We start from the raw sequence: 13,069 nt of genomic DNA, 5'->3' as shown, positions 1-13,069 counted from the left end.
AGTTTATTATACCACTATTTGTTAAGTAGAAAAATGTAAATCACTAATAATGTATTAGTAGAGTACTTAATTCACAATAATTCAGAGTAAGTCAGACTAACCCAATGCAATGAAATATTACTCCCATATTTAATTTAAAAGAGTGTGAACAGTGGAGTGAGGCAAGAAACACTGGGTGCTCCCACATTCAGCAGCCTGAGTTCCTTTCGAAATCCTCAACTGAGGTGAACCTTGATTAGGATTGACTCACTTAAGAGAATTTAACATAGATTCAAGCACAGTGGTCCTTAGAGAGGCACTCACAGAAAGGACAAAACATACCAAGCTGCAGTTATCATATATATGACTTTGGTAGCTCTCAAGTTTCATCTCAAAGGTTGTTAACATGCCTCCCCCTTTTCCCTCTTATGTATAAATGAGATCAGAATGCTCCAGGGGTGTCTTGAATAGGACTGAACTCAGATAAGATAAAAACCAGGGTCACAAGGCATACACAATAGGTCAAGGCATGTCTTTCACAGTAAATGGGAATTCTGTGAGAGTCCTTGAAAACTGTAGGTTCACAGCTGGGAAAAGGAGAAAGATCACACATAGAGCTGATTAACATGCTTAGGTCTTAAGCATAGCTGTCATTTAAGTCTTGTTTGGAACATGTCTACATAAAAGGAATATTGTCTCTTATAGGTAACTGTCACTGAAAATGTTAATTATGCTAGATTTCTTTTATATCATTTTCAATTTTTAAGGATTTCATACATGAGGACAGTATTTACATCATTTCTAGCCTCTTTTCTCCCCATTTCCAACTCATGTGTCCCCTCTACTCACTCAAGTTCATGACTTCCTTTAATTATTTTTACACACTGTGTGTGCGTGCGTGTGTGCGCACACACACACACAGTCTGCTGGAGTCCATTCAGTGTTACTCACTTATATATTTGTTATAGGTGACCACTGAGATTGGATAACCTATCCAAGGGCTCGTCCCTGAAGAAGCTTGGCTATCCCTTTCTTCGCAGACATGAACTGCTGCCTATAGCTCTTCATGTAGGAGTAGCACCTTCCAAAATTTCCCACATCTTGACTTGACTGTCAAGTTTTAACCAGTCCAGAGTGAGGAGATTCTTTTCCCTCCCACGTTTCCTTGACTGTCTTTCATTCCTGTCCTACCATAGCATACCTGTCTAAGGCAGAGGAAAAGCCTCCAGGATAAAAAACAATGAAAAACACCAAGATGCAGAACATTAATAGAAGAATATGCAGAGAAAAATACACATGGACTTATTTTTCTGGGGGTTTGTATTGTATGGATGTGTGTGTGTGTGTGTGTATGTGTGTCTGTGTGCATATATATATATATATACACATATATATATATATATATGTTATATATTCTTTTTTTTCTAAGTACTCACAGATCAAATGTCAAGAGTCATGGGGCTGATTTAAAGAAAAGATTTTTTATTAAAAACCTTTCATCTTTCCATATGCATTTAATTTTTATAACTACATTTTTAAGAAAAGGAAATAAATGAATTGGCACAGTGACTGTTAAGTGTTATATGAGTTAATTCTAACTAGAGAGGTTTCACTAAATGGGCACATGGAGATACAAGCCGGTTCTGAAGCAATTATAGAGTAAAAGTGGTGATAAAGTAGATCCAGCAAATGTGAGCTATGTTGCTGCAACCATTACAAAGTTAACTCTCCAGCACTTTTCATCCTAGATTCAGATCCCACCTGTCTAAACAATATGGAGCAATGCCACTATTGCCAAATGTCAGGCCCAGGGACTGCCAACCCTGTCAATAACCTGGAAGCACTATGGAAAATAACAATAAGGAATGAACAGGTATTAATGAAAGCATTGTAAATAATTAGCAAACTTCTGTAACTCTCAAAATCACTACCTAAGTGGCAACCAGAGGAAGGGACAGACCACAGATAATACTCAGAATTTAAGATAATACTTAGAACTTAAGCAAGAGATTAAGAAAAGTTAGCACAAATAATAAAATCCCAGAGATAGATATAGGAGTTAAAGCTGAAGATCAAAAAAAAAAAAAAACCAAAGCAGCCAACCACTCACCTCTACCAATGCTCAGACCAAAGGGAGATTCACAGACCCTCAAATTGCACTGTTCCTGTCTCATCCCGCCTTATATCCATCCCTCTAGTGCTGGGTTTAAAGGTGTGGGATCCTAAGTACCGAGATCACCTTTGTGTGAGCTGTTTCTCTTTAGACTGGATCAATTTCATGTAGCTCAGGGTGGCTAACTAACAGATCAGTTTGCCTCTGTCTCTTAGTGCTGGGGTTAAAGGTGTGTGCCACCACTGCCTGGCCTCTATGGCTAACTAGTATGGCTAGCTTTGCACTCTGATCTTATATCATAAATAAAATATCACCGCAGAAAAATATTAAGATACTGTCAAAGACATGAGCAAAATTCCTGTTCATAAATAAATTTCAGGCTGGATACAATCAAAGCTAGAGAGGTACTTAATGAAGGAACAAAAGAGTATGCCTATCTAGTGGGCAAACAAAAGTGTCAATGGGCCAGGTATAAAACAGGAAAGCAGGATGGATGCTAGCAGAACAAGAGTCAGAGGAGAGGGTATGCTAGCCAACAAAAGACTTGTTCTTGTGAAATTCCAAGTGATAGGTACAAGAGCTGGGAAGATAGTGCAGACCTTTGTTACAGAAGATATAGGAGCCAAGAACAAGGCCTATGCTATCCAAGCCAACTACGTGTGTATCAAGACAGGTTATCAATGCTGGGCTCAGTTCTCTTCATTTCATCATTGGGGCAAAATAAGAAAAGGATAGTATTAAGTTAAGTATAAGTATTGTCCAAAGAGAAATTATTCATTGATTATGATCAAATTAAAATTCTAGTAGCCAAGGGTGGTGGCACACACCTTTAACACCAGCTCTCGGAAAGCAGAGGTAGGCGGATCTCTGTGAGTTCAAAGCCTACCTGGTCTACAGAGTGAGTTCAAGGACAGCCAGGACTATTTCACAGAGAAACCCTGTCTCTAAAAAATGTAAAAAAAAAAAAAAGTTAAGTTTAAGAGATCCATGTGAAATCACCTTTCAGATGGACGTCCTACCCCTGAAGTGACAAGTTACTTAACTTCTCTAAGGTTTTTATCAACAACAGTATCTACAACATCAGAAAGTTACTTTAAAGATTATTTGAAATAAGATCACAGTAAACATAGGGTCAAAAGGCACCACTATGGAACAAGTCCTATACCAAATGGCCTTTTTAGTCTAGTTAAAGGTTAAAGGGAGAGAAAGACTAAAGGTGGCAGAGATCATTTAGGGAAACACAAGCTCCCAGGGAAGGCGGATCTTCTGAAGGAGTACTTGGCATACAGAACTGGCTCCCCCAAAGGTACAGGGATCCAAAGGAGTTCAATGAAACTCTAAAAACATTCAAACCTACAACAGAAATGCATTTTCCCTTGAGCGAGTTTGACAGTAATCTGTGAAGACAGCAAAGTCAGATGACATATAAAGATCAAGCTGGGGGAAAAAAAATTCAGCCAGCATAAGGGTGATACCGGTTGATTGGTGAAGAAACTAACTGGAAAATTTGACAACACTGGTTTCTAAACTTGCAGATTATGATCTCTCAAATGTAATATGAGCAAGGTTTTACATATAGCTTGGTAACTGGATCTGCTGCCAGAAATCAGTATACTCTGTGCAAAAAGGTAATTTTACATTTTCCAAAATCTTCCTAGTCAAAGGAAGTCTACAAATGTATTGTTGATTATCCAAAAAATAATCCCATAAAAGATTCTCAATGGACTTTCCACTGTGCCATAAGATATTATAATGTTCTTCCCTTACCAGAAGGAGACAGTTCAAGATCGGATGTCTGAAGTTACAGACAATGTCAAACATCAAACTCTAAAAATATTTTCCTAAATATATATTTGTCTCTTACTGTACCTAATTTATGAATATATATATATACACACACACATACACACACACACACATATATATATATATCCCATGATATAGCTTAATTCATAAACTAGGCACAGTAAGAGATGAATAACAATAATCATAATATAGAACAATTATAACAATAGTTTTTGAAGTTATGAAAAATGTGGTCACTCCCAAAGTATTTTTCCATGTAGTATTTTCAGTCTAAGGAGTATAATTTCCAGAATGGTATAGCCTCTGGGGATTAGCTGGAAAGAAGGGGTTGAGAGGGATTGGGAGAGGTATAACAGGGCAATAAAAGTGAATATTATCACAATATGCTGTATTTATGCATGAAACTGAAAAGAAGTTTAAGCCTAAACATACAAAAAAGATACAATCCATATATACAAAAAGCATCAGTGATTTTTTTTTTAAACTCAGTATTGCAACTCTATATGCAATACTATTTAATTTTTGCACCCCATCTTTGGTTTAAAATGTCCTGATATTTCCATGTACATGTTAAGGAGTCCCAAAAAGAGGGTTGAAGAGCCTTTATCTGTATTTTAAGTGTTAAGGCTCAGATGGAAAGGGATTCTGGCACTCAGGAGCCACAGAATACTAAGTGTTACAGCTCAGACGGAAAAGTATTCTGGTACTCAGGAACCAAAGAATACCACAGGTCACAGTAAGTGTAGCAGCTTACAGCCCTGCTTCAGGAAAAGGCCTAGTACAACAGCTCTGCTCTGACAGGAGAGGGTTTCCCAGGCGAAGCTGTTACAGTTCAGCTCCAGTCCCCCAAAGTGGAGTGTAACAACTCCCCTTAGCTAGAGGAAGGTTTCCTAGAAAAGTATTACAGCCCTGCTCCCCTCCACCCAGGGTCATCTCTGCTCCAGTGAAAGACAAAAGACTGTTTCCACCCAAATTCAAAAGATTTACTGGGAAGGAAGAATCAAGAGAGTGGCTGCCTTTGCCAGGGTGGAAGACAGCTGCAAACAGCACAGGCACAGGGTTTATATAAGGCTTCTTATGGGCGGAGTTTTCCAGGGAGAAGATTTCCAGGGTGGCGATTGGTCAGATGTCAGTCCCAGAGCTCCGACTGGCTAGATTTCCAGCTCAGTGATTGGTTGGTTTTCTGCTCTGGTTTCAGGGCCAAAGTGTGTTTCTTTCACTGGTCCTTTTTAGCCTTTTGGCTCTAATTTTAGGACCAGGGTATATTACTTCCACCAGGTCTGGTTCCAGGGAAAAAGTGTGTTTCTTTGGCACTGGTTTCAAGGGTTAGGGTGCATTTCTTTGGCTCTGGTTGAAAGGCCAAAGTGTATTTCCTTGGCTCTGCTCATGGTGTGTTTCTTTGGCTGGATCTTTTTCCTTACATCTGTATTTTTGCCCTCTTTACAAAAATAGATCTAAAACTAAATATAATTATCTTTTAAAATAAAATATAAAAATTTCTTATTAAATAAATTATGAGACAGGAAAGTATTTTTCAATTTCTTCTGTGATGCACTACATGTGTCATAAACTGACAACTTGTAGGCCTCATTTTTTTAAAAAAGCATATGATCTCTCTAACATTACCATGCACATGAACATCTTGAACATATGACAGAGGCAAATAAATTCAGAACGTTAAATGTTAGTAATTGAATATGATTCCTTCTCTTCATTTTCCTAGACTTTAAAACTGCTTGGAGATGGGTTCCCCCCCTTTTTTTTTAAAGATTCAAATCTCAAAGGCTTAACATTTTTGTAGTTAGTTTACTGTTTATAGTGGATAATATTATTTTAAGTTAACACTGGCATTTAAAACAACTCCAGAGAAAAATACAATTGCTTAAGCGTTTTAAAAACTTCACTAAAGAACTACTACTTGTTCATATATAAAAACCTTTGGGCCAAAGCACCCAAAATACAACATGATTTGTTAGTATTATATTCTTTGGCCTCAGATTCTCCTATCATGAATTATAAGAACTTTCATAACTCTTAAAAGGTACCTTAAGAGTTCATTAGAACACCTTGTAAAACTACTAACCAGCAAATACAGGGTCCTGGGCTAATCAGATCTGAAAGAATTGTGCATTCATGTGGAAACTGCTGCTCACTTTAACAATATGGAAAAGTGATTTTTAAGAAACTATATACACAATCATATGTGTTTCCATCTTGCTACCATTCCTTATCTGTCATCTGTTACCACACAGATATTCTTCCAAAGCAGAAAGGAAATAAACAGGTTTTCCTAAGGGGAAAGAGTGGGGACAGCTCAGAAATCAATTTCCAACCTATTTCTTACACAAAAATTACAGGCAGCCTAGATCTAGAGCCTCTTGCATGCTAGGCAAACACAAGTGGGTTGTTTATTTGCTAATCCATAAACTTTTACATTAAAAAAATCCTTCAGTATTCCGCATAATTCAACCAATTCTTAAAGAGGTGTCTCGGTGTCCTAGAAAATCCAAGAATTGGGAAGAGCCAAGAGCTACTTCGTAGACCTTGTTGATTTACTTATCCAAGGGCCTCAGGAGTTCCTCCTGTGAAAAATCGAATGACTGAATGAGTTCTCGATCATTCTTGTGGGTCTAAACACAGCGTCTTCCTAAATCCCTAGTCAGTTTCTGTACCTTACAGCAGAACAGGAGTTAGTCAGATAGATTCTGGCCTATTTTGGGGTAATTCAAAGAGTTGTGCTCAATAATTTGACAAAAGTCCACCACTTTCAGGCAGCACAGCTCTATTCCATAATGGAGTAAGCCGGACTTGCTAGTCAAGGGTGACAAACTTTACCAGAATGCTAGGACAGAGCCATGCCACCGATAAGGGTGGTTAAACACAAATCGGGCCTTGCAGTTCGAGCCCCACTTAAGGTGAAGTCAGGGAGCTGTGAGGCTAGGAGTGGCGGAGGTGGGTGCCACCGGGTCACCCCTGGAGCTGAGCCCTCCAAATGTCCTAGGAGCCCCAACTCCGAAGCGCGCGCCCCAGACCCTAACACGACTCCCCCCTCAAGAACCCAAGCTGTCCCTGGGTCCCGCAGAGGACGCCGAACAATCTGGAGCCTGGCAAAGAGCAGGAGGTGAAAGGCTGACCCCTCAGGAGACAGTCGCAGAGGGGGCCCGGGCCTTGACCGCCACAATTGTCGCTTTCACCCTCAAACCAACCGCAGCCCTCAGGGCGAAAAGTCCTCTTCGGATGGATGGCCCGAGGAAATCGCGCAGAAGGGGCGCGAGGTCCTTACCCGCTGCAAGGCTGCCCGCCGGCCGCCGCCGACCGCTCCAACACCACAGACCCGAGGCTGCCCCTCGGAGCCCCAAGGAGGCTGCCATGCTGCCCCCGCCCCGCCTCCGCGCCGCCAACTCCGCCGCCTCACACACGGCCTGCGGACTGCGAGTGCGCGCAGCCCCGCTAGCAGGCAGCACGGAGAGGACAGCTCGCGCACGCGCTTTAGCTGCCCCAGGTGGGCCCCGCCCAGCGAGGGGCGGGGCACGGAGTCGAGAGAACGGACCAATCAGAACTCCCAGATCCTCAGACGCCCAGCCTTGCCGCCCGCTGCAGCAAAGCGAACAACCTTGGCGGTGGGAGAACCCTTGTTTACCCCATGCGGAGGGGTGTGTAGGAGGCAGTGGCTGTCGCTCACAACCGCCTCCTCTGAGCACCTGCCCTGGGGAACTGCCTCTTCTTAGAGATGGTAACTGTTTTTCCTCCTCACAGACAAGAATGCAGCTACTGCACCATTTAAAGGAAAACCAGAAATTCCGTGTTTCCTACTCTAGAGACTTAATTTTAGCTTCAGTAATAAATACGTGGATCTCCCGGTGTTAACATATATTTTTAGTTTCTGTTGAAAAGCAATAATAGAGTCTACCATTGGTAATTATTAAAATGTGTGTGATAGATGACTCAACGGTTTTTCCAATCATATTTGAAAAGTAGTAAGAAATTAATAGCATTGTTCTCTTTGAAGAGTAGAATTTCTAGGAACTTGCTGAGTTCCGAGACACTATTTTTGTTTGTTTGTTGTCTTGTTTGTTTGTTTGTTTTGTTTTTTCGAGACAGGGTTCTCTGCATGACGGACCTCTCTTTGTAGAACAGGTCTCGAATTCATAGAGATCCTCCTGCCTCTGCCTCCCGAGTGCTGGGACTAAAGGCATGCGCCACCACCACCCCGCTAAAGACACATGTCTTTAATGTCTGAAAATTCTGCAACCTGCATCCATTTTGAAACCAAAACCTAATAATATGTTAAAACACAGAAGGGAGTATATATGTGTTTCATACAAACAGATATGTTTGTCCTTATTTGGATGATTGGTATACATATTTGAATTTTAGTTCCTTGGGAATAATGGCAATGCTTTCTATATCTACTGAAGGATTTTCATCTTCAGTAACCCAAAACAAGACATAGCTTTCAAAGAAAAGTAGGCCAGGAGGAAAGAATGAGGTTGGAGGGAATAGCAATCCCTGGATGTCCACCTCCTGAATGTCCCTCCAAGTCTGTTTATGTTTTGACTTTTAAAATTCATTTCCCTTTTGTTGTATTTGTCCAACCTAAAAAGCAGAATCAAGGGATTTGAGTATGACCTTTAAAAGAACAAAAACAAATAAACTCTTCCTGGTTACCCCTGGAGTTGGTTGATAAGAAGAAAGTCAAGATAGTAGAGAATTACTTTGCAGGCTCTTACAGTTCTAGCATGGTGTTAATGTTCCCAGGAAGCCATACAGAGTGCAAGGACCCCTTTGTAACTAGTAGGAAAACAATTCCCTTCATTGATTATCCTTCTAAACAGTCCTCTGTCCTATTGTAATAGAAAAGAAGAAAGGCAGGCGTGAAGGAAAAGTTAAAAAATAAATTCTGACTATTGGACAGTCTCTTGGATTTGGAGCTTCCATCCCTAATAGGACTAATTGGTGTCTGGAGCATTTCATGTCTCTCTGTTCTTCTTTCTTTAGGTTTTAACTGGAATGGATTTTCTGCAACCAATAAATGTGTCCCTACAGGTTTCTATATTTAACTGCTGAAATGCAGTCTGCTTTCCAACTATGTCAGCCCCACAGCAGAGCTGTTTACGACACAAGACAATACATCAATTCATCTCTGCAGCTCCTTGAGTTAATATCCCAGTCCTCTTGAGAGTTTACACCCAATCAGATTGCTTTTGTCATTTTTATTGTGGGCTACTGTTTTTGTTTCTCCGGGTTGTTTATGGGGCTCTTTTCTTGAAAATGAGTTATTTCTTTGCAAACGGCTGACTCTGAACACCATCCTCCTAGGAGTAGAAAGGAGAGGAGGCTGGAAGAGGGGAAGCAGAACTCTACTTGTATGTTTGGTTTGGTTTACTTTGGTTTGATTTAGCTCTGGCTTTGGAACTCATAATATTGAAAGTTTGATTCTTTTTGTTGCAATGCCACAAAGGGATGTCCTAATTTTAACTTATTCCCATATCATGTAGACTATTCTCTTCTCCCAGAAGCCCTGAATTGCTTCACAAAAGATTTTGAAAGGAGGGTTGTCATAAGTGTTGTGACTTTGTTACCAATCCTTACTATTCATTAGGCAGTTACTGCCTGTGGTCAGCTTTGGGGATGGGGGCTAGGATTTAAGACAGGTTTCCCTCTGTAGCGATAATTGACCTGGAACTTGCCATATAAACTAAGCTGGCCTCAAATACTTGCTTCTACCTCCTGAGTGCTGGGATAAAGATATGCATCACTACACCCAGCCCATTCCATGACTCTTTATGAATCTGATCTATCTCAGAGTTGGAGAAAGCAAATGTGAGGAGTTCAGGAGTCCCTCCTAAGGTCTCAAACCCCGGGACAAATGGCTTACTGAATGTCTGTTAAAGTATCAAAGAGGACTCTGGCCACCAAGTTCTCCTAGCATCTCTCAGTGCCTGTTAGAGTCATCCTGGTTGGCAAACTCTGCCCGGGGACTGGGCTGCCCTTACCCCAGCTGCTCTTTTGCTGCCATTTTGCTACTGTTCCTCTTGGTCTCTGGGCTCTCTACTCTCCCTACTCTCCCCACATGGCCCAGCTTAGATTGCTGGTCGTGTCCACTCTGGACTCTCCCATATGTCTCCGCCTCTGTCTGTGCTCTCCCTCATATCTATAATAAAAACCTCAGCCCATAGGAGCAGTCATGTCCTCCTTTCTTTTCTTTTCTTCATTCATCCCTGAGTGAATAAAGTCCTGAGTGGACATGTGTTATTGACATGTTACACCCATGTCAAGGACCCCTAGCCTCAGACCCGTCGGAGTAGAAAAGCCTTCCAGGAGTGAGACCCAGAGGGAAATGACAAAGCCCTTCTCTGAGGTCCAGTTGTGGGTGTTAATAGTAAGAGGACACATGCCCACCATATCTTTCTCCCCTGAATATTAACGGCCTGAAGACTGCTCCCCTACAGAGACTTCGCCGACTGAGATTAGTTAAACCTGTTTTCTTGATCCAGCTGTGTACCATAAATCCTGCTTGTTTATCTGTATGTAATCACCCTACCTCCTTGTTCAGCTCTATATAATAAACACACTGCGCTTCTGGGGTACTGAGGATTTTCCATCTGTGAGTTCAACCACCTGTATTCCAGATTGCTGTGCCTGTACCTATGCCTTTGTCTTTTCTTCAGTCTCTCACAAATCCCAGTAGGCCATGTCCCTGAGACTAAGTAAGGGCTCCACAACGAAAATTCTGAAGAAAAAAAAAATAGTTCACTATAAAGTGTTTTATTTATTTATTTATTTATTTATTGAGAAATCAAGAGATATGGACATCCTAGCAAGACAGAAAGCATGTTAAGGTAGAAGACAGCTCACCACCCAACTGTAGACTCTCTCTCTCTCTCTCTCTCTCTCTCTCTCACACACACACACACACACACACACACACACACACACACGCACGCGCGCCAAATGGGAAGCCTTGGTATCCACACTCTCCAGGTCTCCAGGCTGTGGTGAGACCTCCAAACACATACTCATTCCACAGTATCTCTCCACCCTCAGCCTGTCTGCGGTGTGGGGACCACCACCATCAAGAGTGGGCAGCAATCAAGTCCTTTCAATGAGTGTCCTTCCCCACCCACCCACCCGGTGTCAGCAGAGGCAAAAAGCCCAGAGTTCCACCTTTATCTTAGAGAAGTGAGGCTCCCCTCCTTGCTAAGCTGGGATGGTGTCAAAGGAGACCTAAGAAAGAGTCATGCCTCACCACTGCCTGGTGACAAGGAAGGCGTGTGGGGACCAATGAAGAGGTGTCCAGCACCTGCTGGCTGGGGAAACACAGTGGACACTTCATGGAAAACTAAAGCCAGGCCAACCAGGAATGCATAGCAAGGAAAACATGAAAAATTCAGGAGTGAAAAATGCAGTTATTGAAATTGTAAAGCCTGGTTAATAAGAGATACAGTAGGCCGTGCAGTGGTGGAACACCCATTTAATCCTAGCACTTGGGAGGTAGAATTCGTGGCCAGCCTGGACTACAAAGACAGGTCCAAGACAGCCAGAGCTGTTATGCAGAGAAACCGTTTCTTGGGGGGGGGATGATATATATATATATATATATATATATATGATCAATAGAGTCATATATATATATTTATATGTACATGTATGTGCATATATGTATGTACATACATAGATTCATGTGCAGCCGCTAAGCTGACAGAAAACATCAGTACTCCGAGTTACCTCCGTGATAATATGACACTGTCTCCCTTGCTCCATCACTTGGAGTTCCCTAATTCTCTCTTTTTGTTTCCTGAAACAATCCCTAATTCTCTCTTTTTTCTACCTTTCCTCCTTCCTTTTTTTCCTGAAACAATTTTGTTTCTCAACTTTTTTTTTTTTAATTTTACATATCGATTCCAGCTTCACAACTTTTTTTAAAAAATTTATTATGTATTCAGTGTTCTGCCTGCATGTCTGCCTTCAGGCCAGAAGAGGGCACCAGATCTCATTACAGATGGTTGTGAGCCACCATGTGGTTGCTGGGAATTGAACTCAGGACTTCTGGCAGAGCAGCCAGTGCTCTGAGCCATCTCTCCAGCCACCACCCCCCTTTTTTTAACTTCTCAACTTTTAACACTTACTTGAAAGTGACCTCCCCAAGGTCTTCTTTGGTGACAAATAAGTATCATGAGAATAGTTTAGTCTGGCATAGAAGCTAAATCTAGATGTTCGTGTAGCTCAGCAGTGAAGCCCTTGCTCAGGATGTATGAGGTTGTGTGGAATACTCAGCAATGAGCTGGGAGACAGGGAGAAGGAAGGATACCTAAAGTCAGCTGACACTTAAAAAATAGATAAACTTAGCATCAGGTTTGGCTGGCTGAAACCAAAAGTCCAAGGGACAGCAATTCTTTTTTTTCCAGGCATAAATGAAGCCTGGTCTGGAAGTGTAGCTCGGAAGTATAATGTATATGAATCTATGTATGTGTGCATGTAGCAAGCATGTTGCATGTGCAAGGACCTGCACTTGTTATCATCACCAATAAAACAAAAATCTTTTCAGTAGACAATTGTTTTCCAGTATGATAGTTCCAGGCTGTTAAAGTCCAAGGTCAGCTCTAGTTTGTTTCTGGTCTGGTTTGGTTTGACTGCCTGCACTGCTTTCCAGATTTTCATCTTGCCAGAGTCCCGGGCAAAGGGAAAGATGAAGGGAGTAAAGGACTGTCCTCATTATCATGTTAAAACTCCCACCCTGCAATTTCTCTTCCCATTCTAGAATCTAGTCACTTAGCAACATCTAGGTCCAAAGACATATTAAAAATATAGCATATATAATGTTTTTAATTATTTTTTTAAAGAGTGGATTAGGCATGACTGTTAGTCTTTCCCATAATCAATTTTTAAAAAATATTTTGGAACACAAAGCACTGATAAGATGATTGAATTATAGCCCAAGAGGAGAGCTTATCTGAGTTCATATTATTATGTTTACTTAAGAGGATTACATTTCATAGTATAAATTTATGTTTAACAGGTATATATATATATATATATATATATATATATATATTAGTGTACACACACCCCAGCCTTGCTCCGTCATCAAAGGGAGCCTAGCAATGAGTACACCTAGCATTATGTGTTGTCAAGTTGCATTTTCCAATCTTTGACTATGCTGGTTCACAG

General features: G+C 41.2%; 1 protein-coding gene across 1 annotated transcript in view; it reads right to left on the bottom strand.

Moving 5' to 3' along the window:
• Window positions 1-7,302, bottom strand: part of Hibadh (3-hydroxyisobutyrate dehydrogenase) — a 94,545-nt gene extending 87,243 nt beyond the window's left edge. The window contains exon 1 of the mRNA XM_051202837.1: window positions 7,182-7,302. Coding sequence (XP_051058794.1) covers window positions 7,182-7,269 — 88 coding nt within the window. The 5' untranslated portion in view covers window positions 7,270-7,302. The remainder of the gene's footprint in view (window positions 1-7,181) is intronic.
• Window positions 7,303-13,069: the final 5,767 nt, after the last annotated feature.

Source organism: Phodopus roborovskii, unplaced genomic scaffold (assembly GCF_943737965.1).
Source record: "Phodopus roborovskii unplaced genomic scaffold, PHOROB, whole genome shotgun sequence".
In the NCBI taxonomy this organism is placed as follows: Eukaryota; Metazoa; Chordata; class Mammalia; order Rodentia; family Cricetidae; genus Phodopus; species Phodopus roborovskii.
This window is presented reverse-complemented; position numbering and strand designations above follow the sequence as displayed.